Source organism: Pristiophorus japonicus, chromosome 1, assembly GCF_044704955.1.
Source record: "Pristiophorus japonicus isolate sPriJap1 chromosome 1, sPriJap1.hap1, whole genome shotgun sequence".
Taxonomy (NCBI): Eukaryota; Metazoa; Chordata; class Chondrichthyes; family Pristiophoridae; genus Pristiophorus; species Pristiophorus japonicus.
In genome coordinates this window covers 378,288,411-378,308,349 of record NC_091977.1, presented here as the reverse complement: position 1 = coordinate 378,308,349, position 19,939 = coordinate 378,288,411, and the positions used below count along the sequence as shown (strand labels likewise).

The 19,939-nt window shown below is 45.5% G+C and overlaps 1 protein-coding gene across 1 annotated transcript in view; it reads right to left on the bottom strand.

Annotated features, from left to right (window-relative positions):
• Positions 1-19,939, bottom strand: part of LOC139266007 (serine incorporator 1-like) — a 147,967-nt gene that overhangs the window by 73,035 nt on the left and 54,993 nt on the right. Inside the window, exon 6 of the mRNA XM_070883792.1 lies at positions 11,489-11,658. Coding sequence (XP_070739893.1) covers positions 11,489-11,658 — 170 coding nt within the window. The remainder of the gene's footprint in view (positions 1-11,488; positions 11,659-19,939) is intronic.

Genomic DNA, 19,939 nt, shown 5'->3' with positions numbered 1-19,939 from the left:
CTTTGACTTAGAGAAAAATTGTAATGCAATGAATTGAATTGTTAATCGTTGTTTATCAAATTAAAGGTCAAGTGGTCGTCGAGTCCTTGGAGTCGACTGCCACTGAACCGTCTCCTACATCGCAGGAGGCTGAAGAAGAGGAGGAGCCACTGCAAACTCCTGCTGCTGTGCTTCAGCAGGAGGAGGAGGAGGAGCCGGAGGAAGAAGAAGAGGTTTTTTTTGTGGCTGGGGAACAACTTGCGGCCATCTCGATTGAGATGGAAGAAGCACCGGGACCAAGTGGTGTGCAGGTGGCGACGCCAAGGCGGGTCATATTGCAAACGCCGACCCCACGGAGGTCTGGTCAGCATGGCAAGCAATCGCCTGCCTTGGAGGGCCAGACGGAGAGCTTGATTTCCCTGTGCAGCGAGACGGTCGCGATCTTATCCAGGGGTTCGAGGGATTCTCTGCGAACTGGAACTAGTTCTCTGCCAACTGGAGCCAGTTCTCTGCGAACTGGAACTAATTCTCTGCCAACTGGAGCCAGTTCTCTGCGAACTGGAGCCAATTTCCTGCATCCTGGGGAGAGTTCTCCCAGAATTTCTCCAACTGGTCTTCTGAGCAGTCACTGATTGCAAGGGAGACCTTGGAGGCTATTTGGCAACAGACAGCCACAACCAATGCCCTACAGCATGTGTTGCTGGCTGGACATAGCGCTGCACCCCAAGGTGTCGTGTCTGCTTGCAGCGACACCCCGAGCACGCAAGCGAGTACTGAGGGCACAGTATCTCTGGACTCGGAAGTAGAGCCTCAGGCTTCCGCTTCCTCTCCGTCACCTCCACCACAGCAGGAAGTCTTGACATCCCACTCTGCACAACGTCTTGGTGTTGGTCTGCGTAGACCAAAACGGGCGGGTGGGGTGCGAACACGGGGTGGGATAGGATCTGGAGGGAAACGTGGCCACAGGTAGGGAGGGGGGAGTTCTTTTGTATGTAGTTCACTTGTTTTAAAATGTTTACTTGCTGTTATCAATTTATTATACTTATTATTATTGTTTTTGTTATTGTTATTGTCACTAAATTGGCCAATTTTATTTAATAGTTAAATGTTCACTTGTTCACTTGTTATCATTACTTAACTGTTCACTTTCCATTCTTTCTTAAATGGTCACTTGTTAGCATGACTGAAATGGTCACTTGTTGTCATGACTGAAATGGTCACTTGTTGTCATGACGGAAATGGTCACTTGTTGTCATGACAGAAATGGTCACTTGTTGTCATGACTGAAATGGTCACTTGTTGTCATGACTGAAATGGTCACTTGTTGTCATGACGGAAATGGTCACTTGTTCCTTAAAATGTATTTCTTCTTCTTTTAACGTTTTGGGGATTTTGAGGGAAGGGTGGGTTGGTGCGGGGGTTGGTTCATTAGGTGTTTAAAAAAAAATTTGTTTCTTAATAAAAAAAATATTTTTCTACAACTTTTGTACCTTCTCTCTTAGTTACATAAATTTTACAATGTACAGTTTGTCATGCATTTTGTTTGTTTATTCTGTTAACCCACGCAAATGAAACTTTTGATTAACCTTAACTGTAATTGAACGTTTGAATATCAACAATAATAGTTCATGCGAAGCGTTCATTAATGAGCTGCTGACGCAAAAGCTTAGCGGCCGTGTAACTGCCCCTGGCTACTGGTCTTCGGGAAAGGTGTGGTGGTACCGGTGCTAGATCACCAGGCTGATTAAGCTCCCCAATGTCCTCGCCCGCGTCCTCTCCCACCTGTTCCTCCTCTTCATCTTCGCCGGCTGCCTCATCTGTCTCATCTCCTTCTGGAGATGGACCTGCAGCATGATCTGGCATTATTTGTCCTCTCTTTATGTTTCTATGTTTCTATAGCAGGAATGGGGTACTGAAGTTGCATGTTCAGCCATGAACTCATTGAATGGTGGTGCAGGCTTGAAGGGTCGAATGGCCTACTCCTGCACCTATTTTCTATGTTTCTAACACACCACAATAAACTCTGCTACCTGATTAGGGTGGTACTGGAAGCTGCCTCCTGAATGATCCAGGCATCTGAAGCGCTGCTTTAGGATTCCAATTGTCTTTTCAACGATGTTGCGAGTCACTATGTGACTTGCATTATACCGTCTCTGTGCTTCAGTGACAGGATTACGCAGAGGAGTCATGAGCCAACTGGCAAGGCCATATCCTTTATCCCCCAGCATCCAACCGTGACCTTCTGGCTGATTGGCAAACAGGTCAGGGATAGCACTTTCACGTAAGAAGTGCGCATCATGGATGCTGCCAGGAAATGTAGCATTTACTGTCATAACTGTTTGATTGTGGTCGACAACAAGCTGCACATTTAGGGAACCCCTTTCTGTTACGAAACACCTCTGCGTTCTTTAAGGGTGCTTTCAGGGCAATGTGCATGCAGTCTATTGCTCCCTGCACCTTGGGGAAGTCTGCTATTCGAGAAACCCAAAGCCCTCTCGGTCTGTGCCTCCCTGGTCATTGGGAAGCTTGTGAAGTCCATCCTGCGAGCATAAAGGGCTTCAGTCACCTGTCAAATGCAGCAGTGTGTAGCGTGCTGAGAGATATGGCAGCTGTCGCCAGCTGAAGCCTGAAAAGATCCCGATGCGTAAAAGGCTAGGGCAGCAGCAACCTTCACCTCAATGGACAGTGCGGTTCTGATGGTGCTGGAAGGCTGCAGATCATCCTTGACGAGTTGACATATCTCATCGATGACCTCCTTCCGGAATCGCAGCCTCCTTAGACAAGCATTTTCAGACAAGTTCAGGTAAGATTGCTTCTCCAAGTACCTTCGTTGGCTATACGGTCTCCTCCTCTGTCTTCGTCTCCATCTACGCATTACTGTGCCACCTCTTCGATTGATCCTTTCAGTAACCAGTGTGTGAGTAGTTGCAATTAAAGGCAGGGAAAGCATAGGCCCCATAATTACTTTCACTAATTTTAATAATCTCTCTACTCTATACTCTCTAATCACTGTAGTCTGCCCTCTCTGTACCAGTCAGTTTGATAGGCCCAACAATATCATTAAATAACTTCACTATGTAAAGGCTATTTACTAAATTATTCCAATATATGAGATCTATTTAGCATAAATAAGTTGATAATACCTATTTATATTCCCTGTCCAAAATTTCTGAGTACAATTTTCTTCAATTTTACTCTCTAAATAACTCAGAACTATTCTCCACCCTTCCTCTGAAGTTAAAAATGGCATCCGTAGTGCCCATTTCCCTCTGTAAGGCCCTGAAAAAGCAACTATTTTTGAGCACTCTTTTTGGCCTTGCATCGGCCCAGCGAAGTGCATGCTTGGGATGGGCCTTGTATGGGCGATCATTTGGGCGATCATCTCGGCGATCAAAGTGGAAACTTAGGGGACTGTTTTTCCGGCGATATTTTGGGCCTAGTTTCCACTTTTTGCTCAAAATGGGCGATAGAGGTCTATTTTGGGCCATAGATGGGCCTTAGATGGGCGATGTGAAGTGGAAAGTCTAGCTCATAGAAACATAGAAAATAGGTGCAGGAGTAGGCCATTCGGCCCTTCGAGCCTGCACCGCCATTCAATAAGATCATGGCTGATCATTCCCTCATTACCCCTTTCCTGCTTTCTCTCCATACCCCTTGATCCTCTTAGCCATAAGGGCCATATCTAACTCCCTCTTGAATATATCCAATGAACTGGCACCAACAACTCTCTGCGGCAGGGAATTCCACAGATTAACAACTCTCTGAGTAAAGAAGTTTCTCCTCATCTCAGTCCTAAATAGCCTACCTCTTATCCTAAGACTATGTTCCCTGGTTCTGGACTTCCCCAACATCGGGAACATTCTTCTCGCATCCAACCTGTCCAGTATCGTCAGATCTTATACGTTTCTGAGATCCCCTCTCATCCTTCTAAACTCCAGTGACTAAAGGCCCAGTTGATCCAGTCTCTCCTCATATGACAGTCCAGCCACCCCTGGAATTAGTCTGGTGAACCTTTGCTGCACTCCCTCAATAGCAAGAACGTCCTTCCTCAGATTAGGAGACCAAAACTGAACACAATATTCCAGGTGAGGCCTCACCAAGGCCCTGTACAACTGCAGTAAGTCCTCCCTGCTCCTATACTCAAATCCCCTGGCTATGAAGGCAAACATACCATTTGCCTTCTTCACCGCCTGTTGTACCTGCATGCCAACCTTCAATGATTGATGAACCATGACACCCAGGTCTTGTTGCATCTCCCCTTTTCCTAATCTGCCGCCATTCAGATAATATTCTGCCTTCGTATTTTTGCCCCCAAAATGGATAACCTCACATTTATCCACATTATACTGCATCTGCCATGCATTTCCCCACTCACCTAACCTGTCCAAGTCACTCTGCAGCCTCTTAGCATCCTCCTCACAGCTCACACCGCCACACAGCTTAGTGTCATCTGCAAACCTAGAGATATTACACTCAATTCCTTCATCCAAATCGTTAACGTATATTGTAAAGAGCTGGTGTCCCAGCACTGAGCCCTGCAGCACTCCACTAGTCACTGTCTGCCATTCTGAAAAGGACCCGTTTATCCCAGCTCTCTGCTTCCTATCTGCCAACCAGTTCTCTATCCACGTCAGCACATTACCCCCAATACCATGTGCTTTGACTTTGCACACCAATCTCTTGTGTGGGATCTTGTCAAAAGCCTTTTGAAATTCCAAATACACCACATCCACTGGTTCTCCCTTGTCCACTCTGCTAGTTACATCCTCAAAAATTACAGAAGATTCGTCAAGCATGAGTTCCCTTTCATAAATCCATGCTGACTTGGACCGATCCTGTCACTGCTTTCCAAATGCACTGCTATTTCATCCTTAATGATTGATTCCAACATTTTCCCCACTACTGATGTCACGCTAACCGGTCTATAATTACCCGTTTTCTCTCTCCCTCCTTTTTTAAAAAGTGGTGTTACATTAGCTTCCCTCCAGTCCATAGGAACTGATCCAGAGTCGATAGACTGTTGGAAAATGATCACCACTACATCCACTATTTCTAGGGCCACTTCCTTAAGTACTCTGGGATGCAGACTATCAGACCCCGGGGATTTAGCAGCCTTCAATCCCATCAATTTCCCTAACACAGTTTCCCACCTAATAAGGATATCCTTCAGATCCTCCATCTCACTAGACCCACTGTCCCCTAGTACATTCGTAAGGTTATTCGTGTCTTTCTTCGTGAAGACAGAACCAAAGTATTTGTTCAATTGGTCTGCCATTTCTTTGTTCCCCATTATAAATTCACCTGAATCCGACTGCAAGGGACCTACGTTTGTCTTCACTAATCTTTTTCTCTTCACATATTTATAGAAGCTTTTGCAGTCAGTTTTTATGTTCCCTGCAAGCTTCCTCTCGTACTCTATTTTCATGTGATGCGTCGTTATACAGAGTCGGGTGTATATTACAACAAGCTAACGTTGCGGGGAAGTTGCAACCTGTCGCCAATGCCTCCAGGAGCTTGTCTCAGGCCGAGAGGGCCAACAGCATGATTGAGAAAGAGGCATTAGCGTGTGTGTTCGGGGTAAAGAAAATGCATCAGTACCTGTTTGGCCTCAAATTTGAGCTGGAAACCGATCACAAGCCCCTCACATCTCTGTTCGCTGAAAACAAGGGGATAAATACTAATGCCTCAGCCCGCAGACAAAGGTGGGCACTCGCGCTATCAGCTTATAACTATACCATCCGCCACAGGCCACCCACCGAGAACTGTGCGGATGCTCTCAGTCGGCTACCATTGCCCACCACGGGGATGGAAATGGCGCAGCCTGCAAACTTGTTGATGGTGGCGCAGCCCGCAGACTTGTTGATGGTCATGGAAGCGTTTGAAAATGATAAATCACCTGTCACGGCCTGCCAGATTAGGACTTGGACCAGCCAAGATCCTCTGCTGTCCCTAGTAAAAAAAACTGTGTACTGCATGGGAGCTAGGCCAGCATCCCCGCTGAAATGCAAGAGCTAATCAAGCCATTCCAGCGGCGAAAGGATGAGCTGTCCATTCAGGCAGACTGCCTATTGTAGGGTAACCGCGTAGTGCTACCCTAAAATGGCAGGGAGACGTTCATCTCGGATCTCCACAGCACACACCCGGGTATAGTAATGATGAAAGCGATAGCCAGATCCCGCATATGGTGGCCCGGTATCGACTCTGACAGAGTCCTGTGTACGGCAATGCAGCGTGGATGCTCAGTTGAGCAACGCGCCCAGAGAGGCACCACTAAGTTTGTGGTCCTGGCCCTCCAGACCATGGTCGAGGATCCATGTCGACTATGCGGGCCAGTTTCTCGGTAAAATGTTCCTGGTGGTGGTGGATGCTTTTTCAAAATGGATTGAATGTGAAATAATGTCAGGAAGCACCGCCACCGCCACCAGTGAAAGCCTGAGGGCCATGTTTGCCACCCATGGCCTGCCTGACATACTGGTCAGTGACAACGGGCCATGTTTCACCAGTGCCGAATTTAAAGAATTCATGACTCGCAATGGGATCAAACAGGTCACCTCGGCCCCGTTTAAACCAGCCTCCAATGGGCAAGCAGAGCAGGCAGTACAAACAATCAAACAGAGCCTTAAACGAGTCACAGAAGGCTCACTCCAAACCCGCCTGTCCCGAGTACTGCTCAGCTACCGCACGAGACCCCACTCGCTCACACAGGGGTGCCCCCGGCTGAGCTACTCATGAAAAGGGCACTTAAAACCAGACTCTCGCTGGTTCACCCCAACCTGTATAATCAGGTAGCAAGCAGGCAGCAGCAACAAAATGTAAACGATGGTCACGCCACTATGTCACGGGAAATTGGTCTGAATGATCCTGTGTATGTGCTAAACTATGGACATGGTCCCAAGTGGATCGCGGGCATGGTGATAGCTAAAGAAGGGAGTAAGGTGTTTGTAGTCAAATTAGACAATGGACAAATTTGCAGAAAACACCTGGACCAAACGAGGCTGCGGTTCACAGACTGCCCTGAACAACCCACAGCAGACATCATCTTTTTCGAGCCCACAACACACACCCAAAGGATCAACGACACCATGCCGGACCAGGAAATCGAACCCATCACACCCAACAGCCCAGCAAGGCCAGGCCCACCCAGCAGCCCTGCAGGGCCAACAACACGCCAGCCCAGCAAGGGCACAGCCAACACACCAGAACAGACATTTGTACCGAGGCGGTCCACCAGGGAAAGAAAGGCTCCCGACCACCTCACCTTGTAAATAGTTTTCACTTTGACTTTGGCGGGGGAGTGATGTTGTGTATCTGTAAAGCATGCACTCCCATGTTCTGCCACCAGGGAGCGCATCCCCTGAAGTCCCAAAGGATCCCAGCATCCCTTGGGAGCACTGTATATAAACCGGCCCCTATTCCTCACTCTGGAGTGTCTTAATAAAGACTCAGGTCACTGTTACTTTAACCTCCCTGTGTGCAGACCTACGTTAGGAACACAATAGGTCTCTCACAGGTGTGCCCCCCGGTGGCAAGTCTTACACATTGGTGATGGTTGCATACATAACAGTCTGGGGCACTCTTGCTGGATGAGGGAGTAAGTGGGCCAAAAATACTCTTAGCAATTAAGCTGGAAAGCACATGGATGTGTGAGATCATCAGAACATAAGAAATAGGAGCAGTAGTAGTCCATTTGGCGCCTCGAGCCTGCTCCACCATTCATTAAGATCATGGCTAATTTGATCCTGGCTTCAACTCCACTTCCCTGCCAGTTCCCCATAACCCTCGACTCCCTTATCATTCAAAAATCTGTCTATCTCCACCTTAAATATATTCAATGATCCAGCAGCCACAGCTCTCTGGGCTAGAGAATTCCAAAGGACCCCCTCAGAATCTTATACGTTTCAATAAGATTACCTCTCATTCTTCGAAACTCCAATGAGTACAGGCCCAACCTGCTCAAGCTTTCTTCATAAGACAACCCGTTCATCTCAGGAATCAACCTAATGAACCTTCTCTGAACTGCCTGCAATGCAAGTATATCCCTCCTTAAATAAGGAGACCAAAACTGTACACAGTACCCCAGGTGTGGTCTCACCAATAACCTGTACCATTGTAGCAAGACTTTTGTCCAGTAAAGTGGATGGGGACAAAGTGACAATGTGATCAATTACTAATTACCTTTAGTAAGAATCAAGTTTATATTTCATGCTGGTTTGAAGTTTTTATGCAAAACATATTTTGATCTTGAAAGCCTCTAAAATATCTTGGGCTAGATTCTGGCTGCATACCTGACTCTGCTGTAACAACTAACCCCACCCCAGGTCAGTGACCGTCACATATGCATCATGGGCTCTTGTTGCAGTTGGACTGCTGCTACAGCACCTGAAGTAGTGGAGATGTTTAAAGGGGACAGAAGAGCAGCCCTGAAGATCAAGATTAAATTTTTTTAGTCCTTGGACTGGAGAGACAGATAAAGATTTTAAAGAACACGAGAAAGAAGATTGCAATTGCATATCCGGTGCTTACATGATTCTTCACAATAAGAATTTAAATCTTTTTCTTAGAATTTTTTGTAATATTTTTATATCCTTATTATGTTGCAAACCTTATTCCTTAGCTTAGTGGAGGAAACAAGATCCGGCCGAAGCTCCTTGGCTGTTCCAGTAGACTCCCACTGTAACTCCAGCAGAAGTGCTCAGAAATGGGAGGCAGGCCTAGATATGATGGATCCGGACCTAAGCTTGGATAACTTGCTCAGCTTTGTAATTGGGAACCCTCAGCTTGGCTCTCATAAGGTCATTGATGCGGGTCATGGGTGTCCCCTACACTGAGAGTTCCCACTTTCCTTGCCCATATAGGATCCAGTATGTCTGACTGCTGGTATGCGCAGTGGGATCATTCATATTGGCCTCCAGAAGGCACACTTGAGTCGCACTCCAGGATCATTGAAAATTTATTGTAAATGTGAGGAGACAGGAGAGGAGCAGCTAGATTCTCCTGGTGGAGACGGACTCCCCCCAGACAGCAGGTTGGTACTGAAGTGAATAAAGATCCCACAAACTCTGGATCCATACTGGAGAGCACCAGCAGATAAAATCTCAGGATCTCTGCTTGTGAATTTTTGGGCCCAGTGTCTAAAACAATTTTTGAAAGCTGTTTTGAGTGACTTAATTGGTTCACCTTTTTTCATTGAAGCTTCTTCTAACTACTTATTCTGGATTGGTTATTTTCATATGTCATTAGTAATTTTTCATTGTAAATCTCTCTATTTGTTTTCCCCACATTCAACTGGTGCATTGCCTACATCTTCAGTTGTAAAGTATCAATGATGCAAGTGTGGCAAAATTTATATCTATAAGCATGACATCCAAATGTGACACCTGAACTGTACAGACAAGATGGGGGAATTTTAACTCACCCAGCCAGTGTGAAGTTGATGTTTAAAATAGGCTGGGAGTATTTACTGCCTTGTTCTCGTTCTATCTCCGCTTCCTGCTGTTTTTTAGGTGGCCAAGGTGCCTGCCAAAAGCAGTTCGGAGACTCAGTAATGCATGAAACTTGGGATCTTATGATGTCATTATGACTCATGTGATATTATCAAATAGTGGCAGTCCCATCCAGCAGCGAGTAGTGGGATCGGTTTCAGGGGGGCATTGGAAGCAGTATTTAAAGGGGCATTCAGGTGCAGGCAATCAGATTTTCGGGATCTATTATTATTATGCTTATTGGATTTCCAAGGGTTATTTCAGTTTGAATATTGCTTGTTTCGGATTTTTTCCCCCCTTACTCACCCTGAATGAGCACTCACAGCTTATCATGGGTGCCATTCTTGCTTTATTGTTATGGATGAAAGAGGAGCACAACAGCAGCAGCAACAGCAGCAGGCTGAACAACCAGGAGGAGCAGCAGGTATACTTGTTAGTCTATAGCAGGTGAGGGGGCTGTTCGTGGATTGCCTCACCCAGCCCACAGGATCTATAGACTAGAGAGTGAGTTTCCTGGATATGACTAAGGGGCAATGCATGAGGAAGCTAGCTTCTCCAAGCAGGCTGTCACTGATTTTTGCAGCCTTCTCCAACAAGAACTGCTGCCTGCTGGGCCAGCTGGCCATGCTTTGAGAGTGGCTGTAAAAGTTACCACTACCCTCAACTCTTTTGCCTCAGACTCGTTCCAAGGTGCTTATAGGGATATAAAACAACCATGGCACCATCTATACTGATGTTGTGTGTGTCAATACCTCCAAACTTTACCACTACGTCTGTCACCAGAAGAACTCTCAGCAAACCATTTACTAGAGGCAGCTGTGAGCACTGAGACTTTTTTAATATCGGTACACCTGACCTTTAATTAACCCCATGAAGTGCTGCTCGATCTCCCCTCCATTTTATTGGCGAGTTTCTTGAGTCCTGGGAAACCCGTGCTTGAGGCATTAAATTCAAATTTCAGTCAAAATGTGAGGGAAGTACCCTCATTTACATATGATAATGAAGGTCCGCCCTCTTGACATTGAGTTACTCGGCCATACCCAAAACTGCCTCCATTAAAAGCAGAAGTGAGCGGGTTAGGGTCGGGCTCCATATTCCCGATAGTTTAACCATGCCCCTCACTAGTGGAGCCTTGCCTATAACAGGTGGCTTATGGGAAAAGCGTGGCTGTGCTGTCTGCTATATTCTCTCCATTGACATTAATGGACAAGACTTTGCACTCACGATTTTCAGATAAAACACTCACTGCGTGAAAGTTCAAATAGAATAAAGATAAAATTAGAACAATATTGAAGTTAAAATTCAAAAAGAGAATAGAAAATAAAACGAAGAAAAACAAATGATGAGATAATTACGCATAATCAGTGGTGTTTCTGTGATATGCATGTGAATTGTATTTAAATTAGTTTAGGTTTAATATTATGCTAATAAAATAATCTGTTTGGCTAGCTTTTTATTATAATATTAGCACTAATTTAACAGTGCGTGAGTTAAAACAAACAAAAAACTGTCAACTCCAGGGGGACAGTAGTTTCACTGGGCATTCCTGTTTAAAGTGAGCTGCTTTGAACATTAGTATAGGGTTCCCTACCCTGAAGGCATTCATGCAATAATTGTTTTAATGACAAAAACTGGTAGTTTTCAGCTAGAAATTACCAGATCTTTTAAAACTTCAATTTCACCATTTACCATCGTTGGATATGAACTCCTGACCTCTAGGTTACTAATCTAGTACCATAACCATGAGGATACCACACAATCCTACTCAACACATCGAGGTCACTGTCAACTCAAGAAGATTTTTTACTCATTCAAATAATGATGTCAACTATTTAATTTATACATCTTATTCATGGGTATTGATTCTTAAACCAATATACATGTTGTCAACTGGGTTTAGTTATCATTTAAATTATGCAATATTGTCATAAATAAATTAAATATTAATTCAAGAAATCTTGATCATTTTCAAAAGAGATGATATTAAAAAAAAACTATCATGAAATTAAGATTTGTAATATGCTTACCTGGATCTTTGGATGAGCTGATATTAAAGAAGCTACAACACAAATAAGTATGTTGAAGCTAATAACAAATTTATTTTCAACGCAGCCGTCAACTGCGGTGTAAAACACATAGCAGAGGATTGCAGTGGTTATTGACAACACATAATTCAGACACGTAACTGATAGAAGTGCTGCAAAGACACAAATAGATTAATGTCACTGAAAATTGTATAATGACCAGTCCAACCTTCTCCAGACAATTTCAAAACAATGTTATTAAATATCACAGAACAATTGAAAGTGTACCAACCATTAGAAGGGATGATAAAGCACCAACTAAAAATATATATGAATGGTAACAGATGCTAAAATATTTTGATTTAAACATTACATTTGGAAGATCTTACCCAGAGATTTCTAAAACAAATTAGATTTTCCTGGTTCACAGATATTGTTTTCTTTATTTCCATTTCCCAATTCTCTGAGTGAATTCATTTAATTTAGTTCCAACTTGTGCTGAATTATAGACATGTTTGAGTTCTGGGTATGTGCCCTTTGAAACGGGCTTTGCCTGACCCAGTTTAATTCAAGTCATTTAATTTCATACAGGCAGGCATTAGAATCCTTCAACACATCAAGGCCAATTTCAGCAACAAGCCTGACCAAACCCTATGGTATGAGAATGGAGATTCTGTAGCATCTCTGGGGGGAATTTTAAGCTAAAAAACGGGTGGGTTTGGGTCAGGTGGGAAGATAAAGTATTAAAAATCTGAATCCCGAACAGAACCCGCTAACTTCTGGTTTTAAGAGAGTCAGGACAGGGGGTCAGGCAGCCAATCCGCTCCCAGGAGGCGGGTCATCTATTTAAATATTATAATAAAGCTGGAAGTCTCTGCTTTAACCACCATTTTGAATTTAACTTTAGCTGGTCAGGTTTTGCAGGAATCATGAAATCCACCAGCTAATGAAAGGCGAGGACTGCTGGATCCAGGAGTGAAACTAAACTATAAAACCAATGGAAACCTGTTCAACCTTTGTCGCCTCCAGGCTAGATCCAAGGTCGTCCCATCCTCTGTTATCGAACTACAGTACGCGGGTGACGCTTGCGTCTGCGCACAGAGGCTGAACTCCAAGCCATCGTCAACATTTTCACTGAGGCGTACGAAAGCATGGGCCTTACACTAAACATCCGTAAGACAAAGGTCCTGCACCAACCTGACCCCGCCACACAGCACTACCCCCAGTCATCAAAATACACGACGTGGCCTTGGACAACGTGGACCATTTTTCGTACCGCGGGAGCCTACTATCAGCAAGGGCAGACATCGATGGCGAGGTCCAACACTGCTTCCAGTGAGCCAGCACAGCCTTCGGTCGCCTGAGTAACAGAGTGTTTGAAGACCAGGCCCTCAAATCTGGCAGCAAGCTTATAGTCTACAGGGCAGTAGTGATAACCGCCCTCCTATTTAGCTCAGAGATGTGGACCATATACAGTAGACACCTCAAAGCGCTGGAGAAGTACTACCAGCGCTGCGTCCGCAAGATCCTGCAAATCAACTGGGAGGATAGATGAACCAACGTTGGTGTTCTCGATCAGGCCAACATCCCCAGCATCGAAGCACTGACCACACTCGACCAGCTCAGTTGGGTGGGCCACATTGTCCGCATGCCCGACACTAGACTCCCAAAGCAAGCACTCTACTCAGAACTCTTACACGACAAGCGAGCCCCAGGTGTTTCAAGGACACCCTCAAAGCCTCCTTGATAAAGTACAACATCCCCACCAACACCTGGGAATCCCTGGCCAAAGACCGCCCTAACTGGAGGAAGAGTATCCGGGAGGGCGCTGAGCACCTAGAGTCTCGTCGTCAAGAGCATGCAGAAACCAAACGCAGACAGCGGAAGGATCGTGCGGAAAACCAGACTCTTCACCCACCCTTTCCTTCAACCACTTTCTGTCCCACCTGTTACAGAGACTGTAATTCCCGTATTGGACCAGAGAATTCACTTTTAGAGTGAAAGGAAGTTTTCCTCGATTTCGAGGGACTGCCTATGATGCTGGTCCCGCGTCCAATCTTCAGACGAACCCCTCCCCCCACCCCCATGCTGGTCACGGCCCACGCTGTGCTCCTCTGGCCACCCTCAGCCCCCATGCAATCCTTCTCTCTCTCTCTCTCCTCTCTGCAGTCTGTCAGCCTCTCCACCTGGCTGGCTGCAGGAGGGAAACAGGTTTCCTGTGCAAATCAGGTCCTGCCGTTAAATTCAGCAAGGCCTGCAGGTAACCCATTCTCCCGGTTTTCCCCACAGCTTCTGAGACCCCCGCCCTCGCCCCCAACCTGCCAAGCTATTAAAATGCAGGCCAGGGTGTGGGCAATCCAAAGGTGTGAACTTGCACTCTGGCTCAGAGTCTAATGTGTTGCACAAGGCTGGCCTAAATTTGCTTTAATGTTCAAAAAAAGTACTGCGATATACTATGTTTCTTGGGTTATTCAACAGCTCAACGGGATTGAGTATTAGTTGTGGAAATATGAATTCCTGAGACCAGAAGTTTCTGCAGGATATTAGTTCAAAAAATGTGTGACTTTAGCAAGAATAGGTTGACAAAAATGCGAGACAGAAAGAGAAAGACTTCCACCATATTATAGGATGAGGCAGGGATTGCTGACACTGAAGAATGTTCAAAGGTAATACTTGTGATTGTATAGAAAAAAAACTGTGCAAAGTCCCGACAACTCCTGCTCTCCCCCACATCTTAAGACAGGTTATTCATCTCATTAGCATGAAAGGCAGAGTGAACTTGGCCAGGATTCAAACCCTGCATCCTCTGGCCTTCAGTCAGGTAACTGAGCTACCCGAAGATGTTCCACATTATGTGTACACAGAACAGATAATTTTGTAAAGGATAATATGTTTCCTATATTATTATAAATACAGATGCTATATAATATTTTACTTTTTTTATAAGACTTTAGAAAATACAATGAAATACATTTTAAAGAGTTTGATTAAGTAAAGATAACATACAAAACGTACTCAAGCATTATGATCCTGCTACTAAAATAATAGCTAAAATATGATTGACATTTTTCATAAGATACTCTGACCTCATAGGGTGATTTTCCTGCCCCTTCCGCCTATGTCCAGGCTTTAGCCAGGTAGAGTCCATCTTCATTGGAGATGGGGAGGAAACTCAGCTATGCAACAGGAATGGCGGTTGGCTGTAGGGCTGGCCTGGATAGCACAGCACCGGCACGGATTTGGGCTCTTGGAGTTAAAAGACATGCTGCTGCGGTAACAAGGTATTCTCGCAGCGCTCTTGTGACATTTGTGCCACGCTCGCAGGGCGCAACGCTCAACGTGTCACTGATAATGTCAACGCAACGCAGAAGTGCCGTGTCACACTGAAGCCTTACAATGTCGCTCCCCTTCCTTTAAAAGGGCGGGCCAGTACGAACTCTGCAACCTCTTTAGTGGCACCCACTGGACCACCAGGGAGGGTCACTGGCCTGGCACCCAAGAGGGGGTGCCGGGCTGCATGTTGCTGGCCCAGCCACACCAGCGGCTGCCATTGTTGGGCCGACTAAAAAGTTGGCCGACAGAAAAAAGATGGTGGCTGCTGCGGTACTACTTCCCTTTTAAGGGTGGCCGGACCACCATAGCCACCACAGTTTCTCGCACCGAGAAGCTGTCGTTGGCATCGCACAACACCGACCTAGCATCCTGCGGAGCAATTTCCCCTGAAGGGCGCAAAGGGGTCGGCGCACATGGCGACGACGTCATATTGGCGTGCGTGCTGCGGTGATGTGCTAATCGCGGAATGCAGCACAAACCACATTTCACCTGTGGAGCCCCGGAGGCAAATCCACTTGCGTCAATGTGGCCACCACGCCCGCGCGCTAACTCATTATAGCGCACCGTTAACGCTGGCCATTGGCGCTAACTGACACTGCGCAAAGGGACAATTTCGGCCCCCTGGTCTTTTACCCGGCTGCATATCCTTGCTGCCGGCTCCTCTCAGATCTTTCAGTCTAAAAGGGGCTGTACACGGAGACAAATGGCACTTTTTTCTGGGTTACTCTCCAAATTGAACATTCCCCTGAGAGTAAAGGAGATGAAAATCAGACCCAGCATGTCATATACCGTACTCTGAGATAATCAAATAATCTGAGATATTACATTGTCTGCTATTTTCACGGAGGCACTAATCAATTAAATGTTAAGTATTTGTACAGCAATATTGCCCGGCTCGTGTGTGAAAGATGCAAAAGGCTGCAGATTTAAATCATTTTGTAAATGTTGTGTGGGGCCATCTAGTGTCAATATGTATTAAAGCAGCAGTTGATGCAGTGTTGAAAATATGGGTCTAGAAATTATTGTGTATATTAACATACAAATCTTCGATGCATTTGTATGAAATTTTATTTCAATGGAGACATTAACCCTTTCAGCTTAACCTACCAACATCATACAAAATAATTTCAAGTACATGTTTTTTTAAAGGTGTATGTAATATTGATCAGTTGGCCCCTCGCTCCTTGGCTTTCAATAGCAGATTTCACCATCTACCTTCATCATCTTTCCCCAGTGATCCACTTCTTTTGCACTACCCTATCATAATTCTAATTCTATCTGTCCCAAATTAATCTGTATATATTCTCAACTGGCTTCTCTTTCCATGCCCACATGTGCACCTAAGGCTCTATCTTTGGCTCCCTCCGATTCCTTATCTATATACAATCCCTTTATGAAACCATCTATTAGCTTTGGGTGGGCTTCCATACTGATATTACTTTCTGTAGCACCTGGTGGAATGCTCAGTTCCTAGGCACTACAGAGAAAAGGAGGTGGAGAATTTCCCAGGACTTCTAGGGCTTCCACAAATGGGTGGACCTGGGCTAGCATTTGAATTATATGCAGAGCCAGCAAATCCATAAAAATGAGGCTGGTGGATGTGTTTCCAGCCACCTGATCTCAAATTCCTTTACTTAAGACCAATGGGTGTTAAATTCCAGTGACATCCCAAGAAACTCTCAGTGGACCTTGCATCTAAAACCTTCCGATATTGAAGCAAGGTGAAGAGACGCACCAGGTCTTTAGGCCTTACAACTTTCTAGTTGGTGTTTCCCTGCAGCCAAAAGGACTTAACACAGGTGGCCAGGCCCGCAGCTGCAGGCCTATCTATGTTTGATCCCCTATTTCCCAGCGCAAGATCCTACCAGTCAGCAGCCCTATGCTTGGAGTGTGTACAGGCCATGAAAATTCAGGCAAATGATGGCCTAGACAGGCAGAGTGCACTTCCGATGCATACCTCCTAGCATTGGATGGGGAGCAATATTGGGGATGGCCTCTCAATTGTACAATCCAAGACTACTAATATCCTGTTCAACTGACCGTCTGACATTAAGCTATGAATGAGCCAGGACTTTCTATGGTTTAATGTTGGAAAGACTACAGCCATCCTGTTCAGCTGCCATCAGAAACTTCTCACCTTAGTTGCTAATCCCAACCCACTTCCCAGCTGCTCTCTCAAGTTGAACCCAACAGTGCACAATTTCAGTATTCGGTTAGTTCCTGAGCTGAGCTTCAAACTTCCTTGCCAAAATCACTCACTATTGTATGGAGCAAAGATGACCTCTCGCTTTTTTCCTCCACTACCAACCTTCTCCTTAAACCCCTCTCCCCTGCCCCTTTACCCTCACATCTAATAAGTGTAAGGAGCTCCTGGGCTTCTAACAACATAAGAACATAAGAAATAGGAGCAGGAATAGGCCAGACGGCCCCTTGAGCCTGCTCCACCATTTAATAAGATCATGGCTGATCCGATCATGGACTCAGGTCCACTTCCCCGCCTGCTCTCCATAACCCCTTATTCCCTTATCGGTTAAGAAACTGTCTATCCCCTGTCTTAAATTTATTCAATGTCCCAGCTTCCACAGCTCTCTGAGGCATTGAATTCCACAGATTTACAACCATCTGAGAGAAGAAATTCCTCCTCATCTCAGTTTTAAATGGGCGGCCCCTTATTCTAAGATTATGCCCCCTAGTTCTAGTCTCCCCTATCAGTGAAAACATCCTCTCTGCATCCACCTTGTCAAGCCCCCTCATAATCTTATACGTTTCAACAAGATCACCTCTCATTCTTCTGAATTCCAATGCGTGGAGGCCCAACCTACTCAACCTTTGAGTAATTTGGGCCTCTACGCAACTAATTATTTTGCCAATCACTTTAAATCTGTGCCCTCTCGTTATTGACCCTTCAGCTAATGAAACCGTTTCTCTTTATTTACTCCATCTAAATATTTCATGATTTTAAGCACCTCTATCAATTCTTCTCTTAGCCTTCTCTGCTCCAAGGAGAACAACCCCAGCTTCTCTAGTCTATCCAGGTAACTGTAATCCCTCATGCATGCAACCATTCTAGTAAATCTCTTCTGTACCCTTTCCAAAGCCTTCACATCCTTTCTAAAGTGTGGTGCCCAGAATTGGACACAATACTCCAAGCTGGGGCTGAACTAGTGTTTTATATAGGTTCAGCATAACTTCCTGGCTTTTGTACTCCATGGCCCCAAGTTTCCACATGATTTGCTCCTGATTTTTAGGAGCAACTGGTGTAGAACAGAGTATCTTAGAAATCGGAATTCTCGTCATTTAGTTTGCTCCAGTTCTAGTCAGTTAGAACCGTTTCACTTTGGAACAGAATTTTTTTTTCAAAAGGGGGCGTGTCCGGCCACTTACGCCTGATTTCAAAGTTTCGTGAGTGAAAACTTACTCCAAACTAACTTAGAATGGAGTAAGAGAAGATTTTTGTATGCTCGAGAAAACCTTGTCTACACTTTAGAAAATCAGGCGTAGGTTACAAATTAGGCGTAGGGAACGAGGTGGGGGGGGGGGGGGGGAAGGGAAGTCATGAAATTCTACAATCAATCCTTAGTTATACTTCTACAAATATTATACAAATAAATCCAACCTGAATAAAAATTTATAAGCAAAGAAAAGATTAAATAAACCATGTTCCTACCTGTGTGAAATAGCATCAGCCTTCGAGCTGCTGTGCTTCAGGCAGGCCTTTCATGTTGGAGACAGGCAGGGGTGTGGTGTCAGTGTCTCGACGGCAGCGGCAGCAAGCTTCGAGCTGAGCTGCGGTGCTTGAGGCAGGCCTTCATTCTCTTCGTGGCTGGCCGCGAAGAAGCAGCACCGGACGGACCCGAGGCTATTCGGCCATGAGATATTAGCGGCGTCAGTGGCTGGCCGGCAGCCGAAGAATCAGTAGCGGACCGACGTGAGGCCATTCGGCCATAGGATATCAGCGGCGTCAGTGGCTGGCCGGCAGCCGAAGAATCAACACCTGACACACGCAGCTCTTTATGGTGCTTGAGGCCATTCGGCCACGCTTTAGGGGCGGCGTCAGTGGCTCGACGGCAGCCGAAGATACAGCAGCAGCCTTCGAGCTGTGAGGGGGACTGAGGCCATTTGGACAGGGAGAGGCAGCCACATCGACAGTTTTATATTTAAATTTGCAGAATGGGTGCTGCATTGTCAACACCACGTATTATGCAATGGTTTGCCATCTTTGTTCTTGGTGGACGTTGATCCATTGCAAAGTTAAATTGGCACTCTTATTTCTCCAAACACACAGTCCTTAATTTGCATGCACCAATGCAGCACCAGTTCTGCAAGTTTAGCAGTGAAAAGCTGAACTCACTGATTTCAGCAGGTGATTTATTCAGCAGTGCTGCTAAAAGCACTCCCTCACACACAGAAATATAAAAAAAAAATTAAATTACAAGCCTTTGCAGGGGTCCAAGAAACAAATCTTCACTTTTTCTGCAGTATTTTTAAAAATGGCCGAGTGCCAATGATTGTGTGAGACTGCGCGTGCGTGCATGCTCCAACACGCACGCGCAGGGTTGCCGGCACCACGAAGGCTAATTTAAATTGTACCCACCCCCTGCTACTTAGAAAATCGGCACGAGTGTTAGGCTCCGCCCCCTGCTGCGAAGAGCGCGCCGCGCCAAGCAGACATCGAGCTCTAAGGAGCTCGAGAATATCGGACATTTTTTTAGGCGCAGTTTTCGGCGCGAAAAACAGGCGCCCAGCTCGGAGGTGCGCCGTTTTCGCCGCGGGATGAAACTTGGGGCTTATGCTTCTATTTATAAAACCCAGGATCCCATATGCTTTGAATAGTGCCACGGGATCTTTTACACCACTGAACAGGCAAACAGACCTCATTTTAACATCTTATCCAATGTTAATCAGCTTACCCTGGAAAACTGAATGCAATTACCACATCACCATTCTGCTGAGATTTGTACCGATTATTAATTTGTGAGAACTTACACTAATGGAAATGAATAAGACAATTCTTCGGCTAGTTTTGTTTTCTGAAGGCATGGGTTAGTTATGTTACCTGACGTTCATTTACATTCCATTTATAAAGATGAAATGGAGCTTTAATTAATTACAATTTAGAAG